The sequence below is a fragment of the Pimephales promelas genome, chromosome 2 (assembly GCF_988280905.1).
Source record: "Pimephales promelas chromosome 2, fPimPro1.hap1.1, whole genome shotgun sequence".
Classification (NCBI taxonomy): Eukaryota; Metazoa; Chordata; class Actinopteri; order Cypriniformes; family Leuciscidae; genus Pimephales; species Pimephales promelas.
In genome coordinates, this window is record NC_142770.1 from 93,420 (window position 1) to 112,500 (window position 19,081).

At 45.3% G+C, this 19,081-nt stretch overlaps 3 protein-coding genes across 6 annotated transcripts in view; 2 read left to right on the forward strand and 1 right to left on the reverse strand.

Moving 5' to 3' along the window:
* Positions 1-2,622: 2,622 nt before the first annotated feature.
* ora1 (olfactory receptor class A related 1) lies at positions 2,623-3,778 on the forward strand. The gene has a single exon (XM_039682533.2). It carries the CDS (start codon positions 2,802-2,804, stop codon positions 3,744-3,746), a length of 945 nt encoding a protein of 314 aa, XP_039538467.1. The 5' UTR covers positions 2,623-2,801; the 3' UTR covers positions 3,747-3,778.
* A 575-nt stretch (positions 3,779-4,353) lies between these two features.
* Positions 4,354-8,324, forward strand: LOC120486480 (rho-related GTP-binding protein RhoA-B). Of its 2 annotated transcripts, none has more exons than XM_039682542.2 (5): positions 4,354-4,778; positions 5,606-5,806; positions 5,939-6,059; positions 6,181-6,311; positions 7,946-8,324. In XM_039682542.2, the coding sequence occupies exons 2-5, from the start codon at positions 5,651-5,653 to the stop codon at positions 8,117-8,119; spliced, it is 582 nt and encodes a 193-aa protein (XP_039538476.1). In that variant the 5' UTR covers positions 4,354-4,778; positions 5,606-5,650; the 3' UTR covers positions 8,120-8,324. The 2 variants fall into 2 exon arrangements, with proteins under 2 accessions (XP_039538476.1, XP_039538475.1); XM_039682541.2 differs by having other exon boundaries at positions 4,360-4,778; positions 5,649-5,806.
* Positions 8,298-19,081, reverse strand: part of tmem43 (transmembrane protein 43) — a 10,912-nt gene continuing 128 nt past the window's right edge. The window contains exons 1-12 of one of the 3 annotated variants that reach the window (XM_089133127.1): positions 19,006-19,081; positions 18,800-18,937; positions 18,583-18,717; positions 16,370-16,464; positions 12,320-12,369; positions 12,127-12,196; positions 11,943-12,013; positions 11,741-11,868; positions 11,492-11,566; positions 11,270-11,371; positions 11,076-11,193; positions 8,298-8,873 (exon numbers count right to left, since the gene is read on the reverse strand). The exon at positions 19,006-19,081 is cut by the window's right edge and continues 128 nt beyond it. In XM_089133127.1, the coding sequence (XP_088989253.1) occupies positions 8,605-8,873; positions 11,076-11,193; positions 11,270-11,371; positions 11,492-11,566; positions 11,741-11,868; positions 11,943-12,013; positions 12,127-12,196; positions 12,320-12,369; positions 16,370-16,464; positions 18,583-18,717; positions 18,800-18,937; positions 19,006-19,017 (1,263 nt within the window). In that variant the 5' untranslated portion in view covers positions 19,018-19,081 and the 3' untranslated portion in view covers positions 8,298-8,604. Of the gene's footprint in view, positions 8,874-11,075; positions 11,194-11,269; positions 11,372-11,491; positions 11,567-11,740; positions 11,869-11,942; positions 12,014-12,126; positions 12,197-12,319; positions 12,370-16,369; positions 16,465-18,582; positions 18,734-18,799; positions 18,938-19,005 lie in introns of those variants that run through there. The other 2 variants (XM_039682525.2, XM_089133131.1) reach the window with 2 other exon arrangements.

Here is a 19,081-nt window from a genome sequence, read left to right on the forward strand (position 1 = left end):
GAAATATAATATAAAATACATAACTGTGTGTTCAGTGGTGTATAAAGAATATAATGAAGCGTTCTGTGTTTATGAGCTGATAATGAGGCGTTTCTCTCTACACACACCGCGGGTCCGCTTATATCCACATGTGTCTACGGTGGCCCTAAACACATTTCGTCCCTACGTTGTTCTTCATGTTCAGAAGCTGCTAAAGACAGCAAATAAAACACTGACACAATGATGAACAAGTCGTAATAATATTCACAATAGCATCGTTTTACTGAATAATCAGGTAAACTTAATCTCATAATTTATCTTTGTAAAGAAACCTCACCACTTATCTGACTACTCTCTGCTGTCTCAGATGATGACATCACTTCCTGTCGGCCACCGTAACTTCTGTTGGGTGCGATTCACAACTTCACCACTAGATAAAACGTACACACGGCCCTTTTAAAGGAATGTTCCATTGTATCATTCTTCTAACATTATGGATCCTTACTTTTGAACGTTCTGAAACGAGTAACATTATAAAAACATCCAGCTAAAACATTTCTGAAAACTAACACCCCATGAACGATGTAACTCAATCTCAATTTATTTATAAAGCACATCTAATAGACCAATGCGCTGTATAATGTTCTAAAACCAAAAACAGCTCATTCAAATAAAACATCAACATGGGACGAGAGTTACAGACTCCAGAGAAGAGATACGCATGTAATGTTGCTGCAGTTCTAAAGCTTGGTCACCGCTATAGATTTTAACTTTGTCTTTGGAACAGTTAACAAACTCTGGCTGGCAGGCCGAAGCGTTCTCATGGATGTGGTTCTAGAAGAAATAAAAGCATGAATCGCAGTTTCATGTCAAAGTGCTTAAAAGAAAGAAAACTCTTCACTTTAGCAACTCTTAGTTGGTAAAAACTTGATTTGAACACTAAATTGATTTGCTCGTCAGATTTAAGTGCACTATCAAATACTTTTTTACACAGAATTTAACTGAAGATAAGACACCAGAATTTAAATGAGAAATGTTTGGGCCAAACACATTTACTCTCATTTAGATTGAAAAAGTGTAACGACCTCTTTGACAACGGAAAGACGGGCACTGATGAAGTCCAAGCCATTTTTGTGCTTCAGAGGCAAATAAAGTTTTGTATCATCTGCATAGCAATGATAATACGAGCCATGCATTTCAAAAATAGAGCCTAAATGAAGCATGAGTGAAAACAATAAAGGGGCCACAATAGAGCCTTGGGGGACACCGCACCCGAAGGACAAACTCCTGCATTCATCGAGAAGCTTCTGTTTTTAAGGTACGACTGAAACCAGCTATGAATGTTCCTCTGATGCGGACAACTCTAGACGAGAGAGCAGGACATCATGGTCAACAGTCTCGAATGCAGAACTTAAAGCTAAACGCACCAGAACAACAGAGTCACCCGAGTCAGTAAAACTCTCACTAGTGCCGTCAGTAGCTCTGCAGCAGATGTAATGTGTTTGTGTGAGAACAGTATTAAAGACCAGATAACTCTGAATGAACGTCATAGTGTGTGTGTGTGTGTGTGTGTGTGTGTGTGTGTGGTGGGAGTGATCAGTCCTGATGTTAAACGCACGTAGCGCGTGTCGGCCTGCGTTCAGGCGTAAACACGTCTCTCCCGAGGGAATTATGGGAAGAAAACAGACCAGCCCAGACATGCAGTCCCACAGAACCTCATTAGCTTAATGGTGTCTAATTATCTCCTGAGGACTCTCAATTACAGGATAAACAACACACACACACTTCATTCCTCACAAACAACACACACACTGTCAGGCCGTTAAACATGGAAATAGATTGATCGTTAACTGAGAAGTACACAAAGAATGACATGAAGAATCTTCGGTCACACTCTATTTTACAGTGTCCTTGTTACATATACCAAACCCTAACCCATAGCAAGTACATGTTGCTAATTAATATTACTCAGTACTATAATTACACTGTAACAATGACACCTGAAAATAAAGTGACCTTCATTCGTGAAAAATCTCAGCAAAACCATTATAAAATGTACTGAGTGTTATTAATTAACGACATGTACTTACTATAGGGTTAGGATAGGATTAGGTTGAGGGTTAATTGCATGTAATTATGCATAATTTACTCTCATTAGTATAGTAAATATATGTAAAGCAATCTTTATCATTTATTTATTTTATTCATAAAGCACTTTAAAACTGCACTTGCAGACCAAAGTGCTGCACGATCGGCAGCATTAAAACAAAATCTGTTTATTTGTACTTATTATATTACTGTTTGAACCTTACATTAGTTAGGCATCAAAACGTGAACTTTCACTGGTAAGTAAATTGTAGGTGCAAGGTTAAACGGGTCAAAAACAATGAAACGATTAGCTAAATGTGACAGTAATTTAAAAGTGATTAAGGTGAAGAAGGAGCAGCATTGATCCGGGCCGTCTCCTGATCCCTGGGGCCACTTGCATTAACCTCCACGACTAGTCTTACAAGTTAGACATTTTTTCTAAAAGGCACTTCGTAGATTTTTAAAATTGGTTACATAAAAACATAGATTAGCCTAATTTGATACAAAAACTACGACTGACTGGCCCTGACTAACTGCTAGTGGGTCATACTAGAACTTACCGACTGTCTTAACATGATGGCTGTTTATGCAACCGGCCCCTGGAGTCATTAGGACGCGCCCCAGCTGGACACTTCTCCACTTCTAGCTGTCTCTCTTCTCTCCCGCGGGTGTAGACGAGGCTTTATATTGGGCTTTATACCGAGCCGCGACTCAAACGGTCTCTGAGCGGCTCCATGGACCTGTGTGTGACCATCAAAGGCGTGTCGTTCCTGCTGCAGACGGGTCTGGGGATCCTAGCGAACACGCTGGTGCTGCTAGCGTACGCACACATGCTTCTGCGCGAGTCTCGGCTAACACCCACGGACGCTATCCTGTGCCACCTGGCATTCGCGGACCTGCTTCTGCTGCTAACCCGCGGCGTTCCACAGACCCTGACCGTGTTCGGCGTGTGGAACCTTCTGGACGACGCCGGCTGCAAGGTGGTCATATACCTGTACCGCGTGTCGCGCGCGCTGTCAGTGTGCCTGACCTGCATGCTGAGCGTGTTCCAGGCGGCTAGTGTCGCCCCCGCGGCCGGCCCGCTGCTCTCCTGCCTCAAGCCTCGACTCCCGCGGCTAGTCCTCCCCGGCTTCGCCGTGCTCTGGCTCATCAACATGGCCGTCTGCATCGCCGCACCCTTCTTCTCCGTAGCCCCGCGCAACGGCACCGTCCCGCCGTTCACCCTCAACCTGGGCTTCTGCCACGTGGACTTCCGTGATAACCTGTCCTACGTGGTGAACGGGGTGGCCGTGTCGGTGCGCGACTTCGCATTCGTGGGTGTAATGCTAGGCTCCAGCGGGTTCCTCCTGGTGCTCCTGTACCGCCACGGCCGGAAGATGAAGGGCAACCGGCGCTCGCAGGGCAAAGAGACACGCGCCGCTAAGACTGTGCTGATGCTAGTGGTTCTGTACACGGTGTTCTTCGGCATCGATAACGTCATCTGGATCTACATGCTAACAGTGGCGCAGGTGCCGGCGGTGGTGGCCGACATGAGGGTGTTCTTCTCCTCGTGCTACGCCTCGTTCAGCCCGTTCCTCATCATCTCCTCCAACAAGAAGGTCAAAGCGAGGATGGTGTGTGCGAGCACGGACCCAGCGGACGACAGCAAGCAGTCAGACGCCAAAAACTCGGAGTCCTAGTTAAGCTAATAGTGCTTAAAACTCTGTTTGTACGGAAAGACTACACACCTGCACACATATATTTTCAAACACACATACCTATAGACTAAACACCAAATACGCACGTGCACGGCGTCAGCATTTTCATGGAGTCACGTTTTGTTTCTCAAAAATTTTCAAAACCTGCATCTTGGAACCAGTTTCAAAGTTTGCATTTTCGAAGCCTCCAAACACTGTTGTTGCGCAAATGAACGGCCAGAACACATTAAAAGATTTCTGTTTTCTGTTAGAACAGTGTCATGTTAGCGGCCCCTAAGTTAATAACTAATCAAAAACTAACTTTATGTGGACAATAATTTTATTCTAGAGCTGCTGTAAAGCTTCTCAATCTCTGTTACTTTAATTTCCTAACACTGTAAAGCTGTCTAGAAACAATATTGTTAAAAGCGCTGAAGGTGACTTGACTTGTTATATTGTCTCTGTATTTGAATGTGAAAACTCTATGCACTTAATAAACGAATTGTTGGAAGGTGAACTGTGAGGACTCTTATTTTGACGCGTCTGTTGAGGACTCTTATTTGACGGGTAACGTTTAGTTTTAACCAAGCAGAGGACGGCACGGCAAGCAGTCAAATGTCAAAAGATTAACATCGTTAAGCTAATAGTGCTGACTTACAAACTCTATGATAGTTTGGCGCACAGACTCTTAATTATTGTGAATTACTTGAAATTGCGGTTTTATTTTTCCATCGTTAGTTAGGGTTAACGCGGGGGAGTGAGTGAGCAGCGCTTCTGCGTTATGAGTAAAAGTTCAGAAACAAAGCCCGTCTGTCTTTCTTCAGACGTTCCTCTTGTCTGTGTTTGGATGTGAAACTCTGTGTACTTAATAAACGAACTGTTGGAAAGTGAACTGAGGACTCTTATTTCGACGCGTCTGTTGGGGACTCTTAGTTTGACGGGTATATTGTCCAGCCGCCATCTTGCCTGGTTGTGTCTGGCTTCAGGCGCGCGCACTGAACCGACCCGGAAAACTCGAGCCGAGTTAAACTGACGGTGAGACCGAGTTTAATTAGATTTCCCCTACGCCTTTTAAGCTTTAAAAAAAGATCAAGACTCTTATTAAACCTCACCTGCCCGAGAGAGTCGGTCGGGTCCTTGATGTTTGATGGTTTGAATTATGACTTTACTGAGAAGAGTCGATCACTTCCGGTGGTGTAGCTGTTAGCTTCTCAGAGACAGTTTGGCACATTGAAAATAAAAACAAACTTTTAAAACAAAAAAAAAAACCGTTTATGTAAATGAGAAACGAATCCATGTGAGTGACATAACAATAACATTATTTAACCTTATGCTTTAAGAATCTGCATTTATTATTCCTGAAAATTAAGTGCTCCAAGCTGGTCAGATATAAACACATCTAGAAACAACTGCGTATGAAATTTTTTGGTTTTTTGCATGACAGTATTTTTAATGTCAGAATCTAACGGATGAATCTCATGAAATATAACGAGCAGAACATTTCATTTACACAATGACTTCTCATAGTCAGCAGGCTATTTTTTTTACCATTGTGTGAATTTAATCTGCGTGACATTTTACTGTCGATTACATGACAAAAAGTCATGATGCAAAAATATTAAATCTGATATATTAGGCTGCATTCTATTTAGTTAGAATAAAAATATAGTTCTATTGTTTATATATTGATGTTTATGTACATTTTGTTAATATATTTGTGAATGTATATATTGTTGAATTCATTTAATATTGAAGGAAGGAATTAAATATAAATAAATATATAGTTTACATGAAATATAATAAAAGGCATTTCTGTTGCTCAACGGCATTAACAACACCAAGGTCGTGGGTTCGGTTCGCAGGGAAACATGAACGTATGATATTAACCTGCGCGTGTGTCTTCAGAGATGGCGGCGATCCGTAAGAAGCTGGTGATCGTCGGGGACGGCGCGTGCGGGAAGACCTGCCTCCTCATAGTCTTCAGTAAAGACCAGTTCCCAGAGGTCTACGTGCCCACCGTCTTCGAGAACTATGTGGCTGACATCGAGGTGGACAGCAAGCAGGTGAGCAGCGCAGGTGTGCGTCATGTGACTGAGCGCGTGTCACGTGACTGAGCGCGAATGGCTGAGCCCGTGTCATGTGACTGGCGTGTGGCTGAGCGTGCTTCATGGAGTGTGTGTGTGTGTGTGTTCCAGGTGGAGCTGGCACTGTGGGATACGGCGGGACAGGAGGATTATGATCGGCTGCGGCCGCTCTCCTATCCGGACACTGACGTCATCCTGATGTGCTTCTCCGTCGACAGCCCCGACAGCCTGGGTGAGTCTCGACGTCTCACACACATACACACACACACCTACACATTACAAATACACATCAGACATCTACATCACACACACCCCTGCTGCTTCATCTCAACTCTGACCTTTCTGGCCCTCAGAGAACATTCCTGAGAAATGGACGCCCGAAGTCAAGCATTTCTGCCCCAACGTTCCCATAATCCTGGTGGGCAACAAGAAGGACCTGCGGAACGACGAGCACACGCGCCGCGAGCTCTTCAAGATGAAGCAGGTGTGTTTCTCACTCCTCCGTGTCGTAAAGAGCACCAGACCACATCTCTCTCCTCATATTCTCCATTGTTGCGGCTCCTCTCTTCCCAGTCTGTCAGTAACGCTCGGTTTACTTCCTGTCTCTATGAAGCCCCGCCTTCTGGAAAAGCTCATTGTGCTCTGATTTTGGAAATGTCAGTTTAACACACGACTAACTAACTCAACCAGGCCCACCCCTTTATTCTGCGCTAGTTTTGCTGGCGTTTTCCTTAAAGCAACACCAGTAACTTTTCCTCTGCGGTCGCCCTACAGGTTGGAAGTGGAATTGTCCATTACTGCTGTCATTAATCATTTCTCCTCACGCACGCACACGCCCTCTGCTTATCCAGCACCTGCTCTGGAGTCATGATGACAATTCAAAAGCGACCCGCTGCTAGGTGTCTTACATGTAGTCGTAGTCTGATGTCGAGTTCGCTCCATCCATTGGCAATTGTAACGCTTACCGTAAAGCAATTTAAATTCGTAGTTTTCTTATGTCTCATTCGGACTACAGAAACGCAAACCGATCTGGCAATCTTACAAAGCGTGGATATATCGGATAAAGGACCGCAAAGCGGAGGCATAAGTGCATTTCACCATGTCACGACTTGATGAACCACTGAAACGATTTAGAAAACGTTAGATATTTGATGCGAAAGAAGGATGAGCAACATGACATCATGACTTTTGCGTAAACATACACGCCACTTCCGAGTCAAGTGGCGTGTTATCTATACGCATTTTGAGCTATCCGCGTGTATCCGCCTGTATACGTGTATGTCTACTAGGGGTTTCATCAACTAGTCGACTAGTCGACTGTCACAACCCTAACCCTAAATATTGTGTGTATTTAACAGTATTAGCATAATAAGACTTGAAAGATAACTTAGTCCAGCGCTGTTTGACAGGCTTCTAATGCCTGTGAGCGTCGGGGATATGCCGCACGCTCAGGAAAGCGCACGTTAGAACAGCGCGTGAATTAAATGTTTAACCGGCAAGGCTTATGCAAACAATGAACTTTTGTGAATTGCAGTGTCCCGTACCTATTCCTTAACGTGTGATGTGTAGGCTACGTCGCGTTGTACAGTTGAGAGGCGCCAGAACTGATAGAATGCACTGTAACACGATACTACTACCATATTTCTTCAAAAGCAGATCGTGGAGACATTTACTATTCGTGATGTCGCACACCGCTAGAATAAACCATTTAACGACTAGTCGACTAGTCGTCGACTGTTATGCAAAACTAGTCGACTAGCAAAAATCAGTAGTTGTGAAACCCCTAATGTCTACGCCATTAACGTCCGAGTGATTCCGCGTGTCTGTACACGCCGTCAAATGTCCGCGCGAAACGAAGCATTAACCCCAGTGACGGGCAGGTTTAGGGACGGGGTTGGGGTAAGTCATATATTTATATATACAGTAATAACGTTAAGTCAACGGCGTTGATAAACACCCTGAAAAGCGATTATGCATCTTGATAGCACGCCAAAAATGGAAATACGAATTGGCGTGTCATACAAACGCTACTTCATGAGATCAGTCTGGGATGAGAGTTAAATCCACTAACCTCGTGAACCTGATCCTGTGAATCCTCTGTGTGTGTGTGTCCCGCAGGAGCCGGTCAAACCCGAGGAGGGCCGAGACATGGCCAACCGCATCTGTGCCTTCGGATACATGGAGTGCTCTGCCAAAAGCAAGGACGGCGTGCGTGAGGTGTTCGAGATGGCCACCAGGGCGGCGCTGCAGGCGCGTAAGGGCAAGAAGAACAACAAGTGCCTCCTGCTGTGAACTTCCTCTCCGACTCCGGCAGTTCCTCTAGTGCTGAGAGTTCCCGTCAGTATTTAACGCTTCAGACTCGCCGCAAACACACACATATGCAACCCATCTGGATCAGCCCTGCACACACACACTCCCACAGACTTGAAGATCACTCTTTTGTCTTTCACAATAAACAGACTTTGGTATGTTTGTGTATTAAAGCCTTTATAAGACGCTTGGTGTTTCTCGTGCATTGCTTTACATTTACAGTCATTCACTGAGGAACACAGAGCTTGAACACACACACACACACACTACACACTCACACTGAAGAACAGGAGCTTCTTGGCCAGTGGTTCTGTATCAAATATCTGATGATTCTTAAATCAAGATGCATTTACTGGAGAAGAAACACTAAATCACTTCATGTTGGTTCTCCAGTTAATGTGTGTTGATGTAAGAATGTTCAGATGTTTGTGTGGAAGAACAGGAGAAGCTGAAGGACGTCACACGGGTCACTGGTGCTTCTTGGCCGTCGCACGTGCACGTGCAATGACTAGCGGCAGGAGTGCTAGCAGTGCTATCATCACGCCCAGCAGGGGGCGGTAGAAGATCCAGCCGGCCGAGATCGTCAGAAGAGACAGAGAACAAGAGACGCAGAGAGCGAAGATCTTCAGCCCCGCCGACACCAGCTCACGCACCACAGGAACACACTCCACTGAGAGAGAGAGAGAGAGAGAGAGTGTGTGAGACACCAGCTCACGCACCACAGGAACACACTCCACTGGGAGAGAGAGAGAGAGAGAGAGAGACAGAGAGAGAGTGTGTGAGACACCAGCTCACGCACCACAGGAACACACTCCACTGGGAGAGAGAGAGTGTGTGAGAGGTTAGGCTAACCCTTCAACCATAAATTAATTCAAAATGGCGAACGTCACCAACAGAAAACACACATCAGATGTGTGGACGTATTTCATCAGGCCATCCTTAAAAATATTTTGGTTTGCAGTAACAGCAATTTTTTTTTTAAAAAGGGTCGGTAGGTAGGTCTATATTTTTTTTTCCAAGATTCAGTGTAAAAAAAAAAGGTACAATTTTGGAGATGGTGATCGTGAATTAAAAAAAAATGCATATTGTGACGTCACTGACTGGGTCTTCAAACTGTGCATCCGCCGCTAGGTGTTAATGCAAAATACGACCAGTTACATTTTAGGCTAGTCACAAAATGTATAAAATATCTATTTGTTATGCATATATACATGAGATAAGCAAAAACAAGTACAAACACATGGTCAAACAAAGAATACAATTAAACAAAGATACAAATTAGCCTATATACACAGTGCTTTAATTTCAGGAAGGTCTAAAATTAGCTACTTTTCAGTCAAGTCTGTCGCTCTCTCTGAAAAGAAATTTAATTTAGCTAGTAATCAAATGTAAAATGACACTGCATAGTTTATCATAGTTAGATTAATGCTTATTAAAGTTTAAGTTATTCATTCAAGAGCTGTGAGTGATTTGTATCTGCCTTTTGTTGTTTGATTCGCATTGGCTCAATCGTCACGTTTATTAGACTACTGCCCCTTTAAGACCGAATGCAGAACTCTACTGTAATCTGATGACTGATGCACCATCGTTTTCTCCCAACTATTTACGTCCAATTAAGACATAAACTGTGTTTATGTATATTTGATGGTTTAGATGCGCACATGAAGCCCAAAATGAGGCGATAGTCTACTTTTCTTGTCTCGTTTTAGTACATTTCGGAGCGCGCGTCGTGAACAGCGTCTCTTGCGCAGACTTTTGTGCTTTTAGTAGCTCTTTTAATGATTGAACGCGTCCACAGTTTAGCAACAGTACAGACTGCATTTTACAACAATCACCGATCGTGCTGATTCTGACGGTACGTTTGGGTTTTAGTAAGAAATGACAGCGCAACGCTGTGAAGGGAAGGAAGTTGCGCTAGACTAATGGTTTCATCTCAAATATCTTCTTTTTATAATCTTTGAAAGCGGAAATCTAAAATATAATTAGAATAATATCCCAGATCTAAAGTGTAACCACGTTTTGTCCTCATTGTCACTCATTAAGCAGGGCTGTCGTGCTGTGCGCGCTGTGGCTCCGGGTGAGAGATCGCTCTCTCTTCTGGACTGCGAATAGCAAAATTGCATCACAGACAAATTGTTTAATATTTTTATTATAGAAATGGTTGATATTCAGCCCCGTTGCCCTTTTAATACCGGGTACCAAGCGGGAACACTGAAACGAGCAAACGTAAGCCATATAGTGACACGCGTAACGTTAAACCAATGGTGTAAACATAATCTGATGACTATGACGCCACGGGTTTTTATTTAAGAAAGAACGTAGCCTACGTTTGTAGGCTATGTAGACACAAGCAACTTTCACAATACTAACTAAAATATAATTAATATAATTTTATTGAATTTGAATTAGTCGTTTGAAGAGTAAAAAAAAAATCGGTCGGTCTGAACGCAATTACAACCGGCAAGTCGGTCGGACTAAAAGGAAAAAAAATAAAAAATTGGGTCGGCCCTAAATTGACAGGGTCGGTCGGGTTACGGCAAACAAGAATATTTTTAAGGGTGGCCTCAAGGATGACAAAAATCCCGTAATTTGCCAACTCTATAAAGGAGCGTTCACATATCGGCCTGTTGAACTGTCGTGAACTGCGCTCTCCGTGAGGACGGGGAAGCATCAGCGATAGATTCATCATTTCTAGCCCTTGCATTAGCGTTACTACTAGATATATTAACGGAGATGAGCGATAAACCCCGAGAGAACAGCTGCGATCAGTGCGGACGAGCTTTCCATGAGGTTACGGAAATACTGATCGGCTGTCACATGACCTGCGGTGCGCTTAAAGTTCACGGGCGTGCCTGGAGAAACTGCGTCGCTTCCATTGTGTGTGAGTGCCTGTGTGTGTGTGTGTGTGTGTGTGTGTGTGTGTGTGTGTGAGGGTTACCCAGTGTGTAGATGATGCGTGTGCTCAGACTGACGGACAGAAACATGAGCACCCATCCGCCGAGTCTCAACGCCCACGTCTTCATTGTGTTCAGCTGATGTTCTTTAGCAAACACCTCCTGCAGAGAAACACACACACACACGTGTCAGCAGTGCGACTGCAGCGGGAGGTGTGTGTGTGTGTGTGTGACGCACCTCTGCCGTCAGATCTCCCTTATACAGGATCTCCAGCGTCTCTCCGGCTCGAGTCCTGAAGGCCGTCAGCCGATCCCCCTGCTGCATCGCCACCATACTGACCTGCAACACACACACACACACACACACACACACGAGAAAACCTCTAATGCCTGATCATCATATGTGTTACTCAGGAAGTAAACTGAAGTCGCTTCAGTCCAGCTGATTGGCTGTTTTCACCTTATGGGCGGGGCCAGGATAGAATCCGTCACCACAGAGCCCAGCGTAAGCGAAACGAACACGCACATCACCGACCTGAACAACAACACGACAGCGTCACTCTGTGTGTGTGTGTGTGTGTGTGTGTGTGTGTGTGTGTGTGTGTGAGTGTGTTTCTGTGAGTGTGTGTGAGTGCGTGTGTGCGTGTGTGTGTGTGTGTGTGTGTGTGTGTGTGTGTGTGAGTGTGTGAGTGTGTGTGTGTTCGCTCACCTCTGGACGTCGAGGGTTAGCCGTGTGGTAGAAATAATCGTCCTGCACCGTCAGGAAGGGGTTGTTTACAGGAACAGGAAGTCCTGCGAGACTGAGCGTCTGGAAGTCATTGATCTGCTCCACCAGCCCTGAAACACACGTGTGTGAGCAACACGTGACACACCTGATGAAGAGGAGGAGGAAGAGGAGGAGCGTGTTTTACCTGTGGACAGGAAGAGTCTCCCGACCCAGACTTCAGGAGCCACGACCGTCACACTCTCCACCGCCATGTCACTGAGAACAACACACACGTCTCACACACACACACACACCTCACTCACTCACTCACACACACCTGCATGCACTCTCTCTCTCTCTCTCTCTCTCTCACACACACACACACACACCTGGGGTTCATGTGTCCGACCTCCTGATCGAAGTGTCTGCTGTTGATGACCTCTGACTTCCACTCAGTGTCTGTAAGACACACAAGCTCAATGAAAGTGAGTGCGTGTGTGTGTGTGTGTGTGTGTGTGTGTGTGTGTGTGTGTGTGTGTGAGACATTCCTGAGTGAAATGGCAGGCGTATGTCGACACTCACTGTACGAGTACGTGGTTTCAGTCTTCGTCTCGCCGTTTTCCTTAATGTCCCTAAAAGGAATGAGATCAGTGTGATAAATGTGAATCAATCAGATGATGAATCAGTATGACTGCGAGTGAATCAGTCCGACTGCGAGTGAATCAGCATGACTGCCAGTGAATCAGTATGATGACTGCGAGTGAATCGGCATGACTGCGAGTGAATCGGCATGACTGCGAGTGAATCGGCATGACTGCGAGTGAATCAGTATGATGACTGCGAGTGAATCGGCATGACTGCGAGTGAATCAGTATGATGACTGCGAGTGACTCAGCATGACTGCGAGTGAATCGGCATGACTGCGAGTGAATCAGTATGATGACTGCGAGTGAATCAGTATGATGACTGCGAGTGAATCGGCATCACTGCGAGTGAATCGGCATGACTGCGAGTGAATCAGCATGACTGCGAGTGAATCAGTATGATGACTGCAAGTGTATCAGCATGACTGCGAGTGAATCGGCATGACTGCGAGTGAATCGGCATGACTGCCAGTGAATCAGCATGACTGCCAGTGAATCAGCATGACTGCCAGTGAATCAGCATGATGACTGCGAGTGAATCGGCATGACTGCGAGTGAATCGGCATGACTGCGAGTGAATCGGCATGACTGCGAGTGAATCAGTATGATGACTGCGAGTGAATCAGTATGATGACTGCGAGTGAATCGGCATGACTGCGAGTGAATCGGCATGACTGCGAGTGAATCAGTATGATGACTGCGAGTGTATCAGCATGACTGCGAGTGAATCGGCATGACTGCGAGTGAATCGGCATGACTGCGAGTGAATCAGCATGACTGCGAGTGAATCAGCATGACTGCGAGTGAATCAGTATGATGGCATGACTGCGAGTGAATCGGCATGACTGCCAGTGAATCAGCATGACTGCCAGTGAATCAGCATGACTGCCAGTGAATCAGTATGATGACTGCGAGTGAATCGGCATGACTGCGAGTGAATCGGCATGACTGCGAGTGAATCGGCATGACTGCGAGTGAATCAGTATGATGACTGCGAGTGAATCAGTATGATGACTGCGAGTGAATCGGCATGACTGCGAGTGAATCGGCATGACTGCGAGTGAATCAGTATGATGACTGCAAGTGTATCAGCATGACTGCGAGTGAATCGGCATGACTGCCAGTGAATCAGCATGACTGCCAGTGAATCAGCATGACAGCCAGTGAATCAGTATGATGACTGCGAGTGAATCGGCATGACTGCCAGTGAATCGGCATGACTGCCAGTGAATCAGCATGACTGCCAGTGAATCAGCATGACTGCAAGTGAATCAGTATGATGACTGCGAGTGAATCAGCATGACTGCAAGTGAATCAGTATGATGACTGCGAGTGAATCAGCATGACTGCGAGTGAATCGGCATGACTGGAAGTGAATCGGCATGACTGCCAGTGAATCAGTATGATGACTGCGAGTGAATCGGCATGACTGCCAGTGAATCGGCATGACTGCCAGTGAATCAGCATGACTGTGAGTGAATCAGCATGACTGCGAGTGAATCAGCCTGACTGTGAGTGAATCGGCATGACTGCGAGTGAATCGGCATGACTGTGAGTGAATCAGCATGACTGCGAGTGAATCAGCATGACTGCGAGTGAATCAGCATGACTGTGAGTGAATCAGCATGACTGTGAGTGAATCAGCATGACTGCGAGTGAATCAGCATGACTGCGAGTGAATCAGCATGACTGCGAGTGAATCAGCATGACTGCGAGTGAATCAGCATGACTGCGAGTGAATCAGCATGACTGTGAGTGAATCAGCATGACTGTGAGTGAATCAGCCTGACTGTGAGTGAATCAGCATGACTGCGAGTGAATCAGCATGACTGCGAGTGAATCAGCATGACTGCGAGTGAATCGGCATGACTGGAAGTGAATCGGCATGACTGCCAGTGAATCAGTATGATGACTGCGAGTGAATCGGCATGACTGCCAGTGAATCGGCATGACTGCCAGTGAATCGGCATGACTGTGAGTGAATCAGCATGACTGCGAGTGAATCAGCCTGACTGTGAGTGAATCAGCATGACTGTGAGTGAATCGGCATGACTGCGAGTGAATCGGCATGACTGCGAGTGAATCGGCATGACTGCGAGTGAATCAGCATGACTGTGAGTGAATCAGCATGACTGTGAGTGAATCAGCATGACTGTGAGTGAATCAGCATGACTGCGAGTGAATCAGCCTGACTGCGAGTGAATCAGCATGACTGCGAGTGAATCAGCATGACTGCGAGTGAATCAGCATGACTGCGAGTGAATCAGCATGACTGTGAGTGAATCAGCATGACTGTGAGTGAATCAGCCTGACTGTGAGTGAATCAGCATGACTGTGAGTGAATCAGCATGACTGTGAGTGAATCAGCATGACTGTGAGTGAATCAGCATGACTGCGAGTGAATCAGCATGACTGCGAGTGAATCAGCATGACTGTGAGTGAATCAGCATGACTGCGAGTGAATCAGCCTGACTGCGAGTGAATCAGCATGACTGCGAGTGAATCAGCATGACTGCGAGTGAATCAGCATGACTGCGAGTGAATCAGCATGACTGTGAGTGAATCAGCATGACTGTGAGTGAATCAGCCTGACTGTGAGTGAATCAGCATGACTGCGAGTGAATCAGCCTGACTGCGAGTGAATCAGCATGACTGCGAGTGAATCAGCATGACTGCGAGTGAATCAGCATGACTGCGAGTGAATCAGCATGACTGTGAGTGAATCAGCATGACTGTGAGTGAATCAGCCTGACTGTGAGTGAATCAGCATGACTGCGAGTGAATCAGCATGACTGCGAGTGAATCAGCATGACTGCGAGTGAATCAGCATGACTGCGAGTGAATCAGCATGACTGTGAGTGAATCAGCATGACTGTGAGTGAATCAGCATGACTGCGAGTGAATCAGCCTGACTGCGAGTGAATCAGCATGACTGCGAGTGAATCAGCATGACTGCGAGTGAATCAGCATGACTGCGAGTTAATCAGCATGACTGCGAGTGAATCAGCATGACTGTGAGTGAATCAGCATGACTGTGAGTGAATCAGCCTGACTGTGAGTGAATCAGCATGACTGTGAGTGAATCAGCATGACTGTGAGTGAATCAGCATGACTGTGAGTGAATCAGCATGACTGTGAGTGAATCAGCATGACTGCGAGTGAATCAGCATGACTGCGAGTGAATCAGCATGACTGCGAGTGAATCAGCATGACTGCGAGTGAATCAGCATGACTGCGAGTGAATCAGCATGACTGCGAGTGAATCAGCCTGACTGCGAGTGAATCAGCATGACTGCGAGTGAATCAGCATGACTGCGAGTGAATCAGCATGACTGCGAGTGAATCAGCATGACTGTGAGTGAATCAGCATGACTGCGAGTGAATCAGCATGACTGCGAGTGAATCAGCATGACTGCGAGTGAATCAGCATGACTGCGAGTGAATCAGCATGACTGCGAGTGAATCAGCATGACTGTGAGTGAATCAGCATGACTGTGAGTGAATCAGCCTGACTGTGAGTGAATCAGCATGACTGTGAGTGAATCAGCATGACTGCGAGTGAATCAGCATGACTGCGAGTGAATCAGCCTGACTGTGAGTGAATCAGCCTGACTGTGAGTGAATCAGCATGACTGTGAGTGAATCAGCATGACTGCGAGTGAATCAGCATGACTGCGAGTGAATCAGCATGACTGCGAGTGAATCAGCATGACTGCGAGTGAATCAGCATGACTGTGAGTGAATCAGCATGACTGTGAGTGAATCAGCATGACTGTGAGTGAATCAGCCTGACTGTGAGTGAATCAGCATGACTGTGAGTGAATCAGCATGACTGTGAGTGAATCAGCATGACTGTGAGTGAATCAGCCTGACTGTGAGTGAATCAGCATGACTGTGAGTGAATCAGCATGACTGTGAGTGAATCAGCCTGACTGCGAGTGAATCAGCCTGACTGTGAGTGAACTGTGTCAGTCAGGTGTGTGTGGACCTGCTCTCGCTGTACTCCACCCACTGGAACATCTCCACCTGCCTCTGCAATTTCACCGCCTGCACCGTAACACCGTAGTTTGGGTCGTACAGCGGCTGCGCAACACACACATCCATCAGTCCATTCACCGACACCTGATTCCATTCGGCTCTCATTTTGAATCAATTTCCATTAATTTGGATCAGATACAGTACATATATTTTTCAAAAGGAAAACAATCTCTCTGAACTAATTCTGTAAAATATTTAGAAGCCCTGTCAGACGCTATATTACATAACACATTACTATAATAGATACAGTCGGCAACGCGTCATAGTTGGGGGGCGTGGTCGGTGTGGGGGAAAGCAGCGCGACCATCCTATGTATTTGAATGACAAAAATGTCATATTGCGAGTCATTTATGCCTGCCGACCGGCAACGGTACATTGCAAAATTAACTGTAATAGGTTATGATTGCCCTTATTTAATTAAAAACTGGGTCAATGACCCAACCAAATGGCCGGAGGTGTCGTTTCCAGACTATTATATATGGTTGAATCTTCAGGTAAGACATCGCGGAAGCTACCGGCAACACAAGCCTGTAACTCAATCAACTTGTGTATAAGTTACTATAAAACCATGTCACTTACCAATTGTACGTTACGTATGCTTCACTCCAAACTATTAATCCTTTTGTAAAACGGTGATCATTAGTAGTCGCTACGAAGTTGCAGAGGGACTTTGCTGACAGTTATCCGAATTCTCACAGACTGCAGTCTGATAACCTTCAGCTGATAACGCTAATAACATCCCTTATGAAAACAACTAAAGGAATCTTGTAGTATTTTAGGACAAAATATTATGGTAACGTTAATCCTATAGGAATAGTATTTTGGGACATAGCCTAGAAGTATAGGTATTAATGAACATCACAGAAGTATTATACACTACTATAGAATACTAATAGCCATAGGATTACTATCCACAAGTTTCCTACGCCCCATGAGGCCTTGCGTCAAAAGTGGGCGCGACTTCCGGTTGGAAGTAAACAAAGCGCGACTTGACATGCTTAACACTCGTTCATTCAACAGTTGACAGTCATTCAAGTTATAGCGATCCAAACTAGCTAACGATGTGGGAACACAACCTCAACGAAATTAAAAAGGGTGAAATAACAGTACCTTTACCCTCCGCAGTCGTTGATTGGGAGTATTATAATAACATTATTAATTATCAATACTCATCAAGGCATGGTGACAGACAGTTGTGCGAGCTGACAAACAATTCAAGTAAAAAAATACACACTTAGTCATTGTGCTTTGGAGTTTATTCAAAATTATAAATGAATGTGCTGCTTGAATACATTAACTGGCACATTTGGTATTCTGTCAACACAGGCTTTGATCCTGAGTTTTAAGTGTAACATCAGTAGCGAACAGCCAATCACATGCTGATAGAGTTTATAAAATATAAAGAATTTAAAAAAATGTACACAGGAAGATTCGTCGTCTTTTGGGAGGTGATGGAAACTAACGTTATCGTTGGCAGGATCAGAGACGGGCTCTGGCAGGATCACTCGTTTTCAGCTTATGTTCAAAACAATCACGTTTAAGCCACTGAACTAGTTTAGTCCGGTTATACATACAACCGCGGACACCACATATTGTCCCTGAGCTCCGTAACGACATCTCTCATAAAGATTTGCGTCTTTAAATAGTAAAATAATTCTCCGAAAAACAGCTAGCATCTTCGCTAACTAACACACAAAATACCATTGGAATGCTACTTCCGCCGCGTCACCGGAAGTTTCACCCACTTTATTTTTTACAGGAGCGCCCCTCGGAAACTTGTGGATAGTTCTTTTTCGTAAGGGATGTAACGTCAGACAAATCTGGCCCACTGCCTAATACGAGTTAAACATCTACTACTATATCACACAGGGACCTCTACTCACACAGTAATCTAATAAGATATGATTAATTTTGCCATTTTGTCCTCCTATCCGGTTCTGTATGTATGTAAGAAAGGCTGTAGAACTTCAATTTATAATTTGTTTGTTTATTGGTGGTACAGAAAACGACACCGCAACTCTTCGGCATGATTGTCCCATGTATTTCAATGAGCGCCAAGGCAATGTTTTCCCCCACGGGCTAAATTCTATATTACATGTATTACATGTATAAATCTATATTACATGTTCAAATGTATGTCGATTAAATAATCAGGATTGTTACCTGTGCGGTCTGCAGGGTTCCGGTCAGGTGAACCAGGCGATTGTTATTCTGAGGGTCCAACATCAGGTTTGGATGGAGAGAGAGGACCTGAGAGAGACCCTCATCCAGAGATGAGCTCGTGCGCAGCGCGCGACCCTGCGGACACACAGGACTGGCAGATGATTGACAGACAGACTGACTGACTGACTGACTGACTGAATGACTGACTGACTCTCACCTCATTCGTGAACAGCACGTATATCGACAGCGCGAACAGACACACGCCCGCGATCACGCCGCCGGTGCTCGCGCTCAGACGCTCCAGGAAACCCTCGGGTTTGCGCTCGTGAACGCGCGTGTGCTGCTCACCTGAGAACTGACAGGAGAAGACAGCGTTATTTCTGCAGCAATTACACATCAAACACACACAGATGAGTGACTTACTGCTTCAGTCATGCTGTGTGCTTGAGGAAGAAACACTGATCAACACGGTGGCGACTGTAAAATCCTTTACGCACAT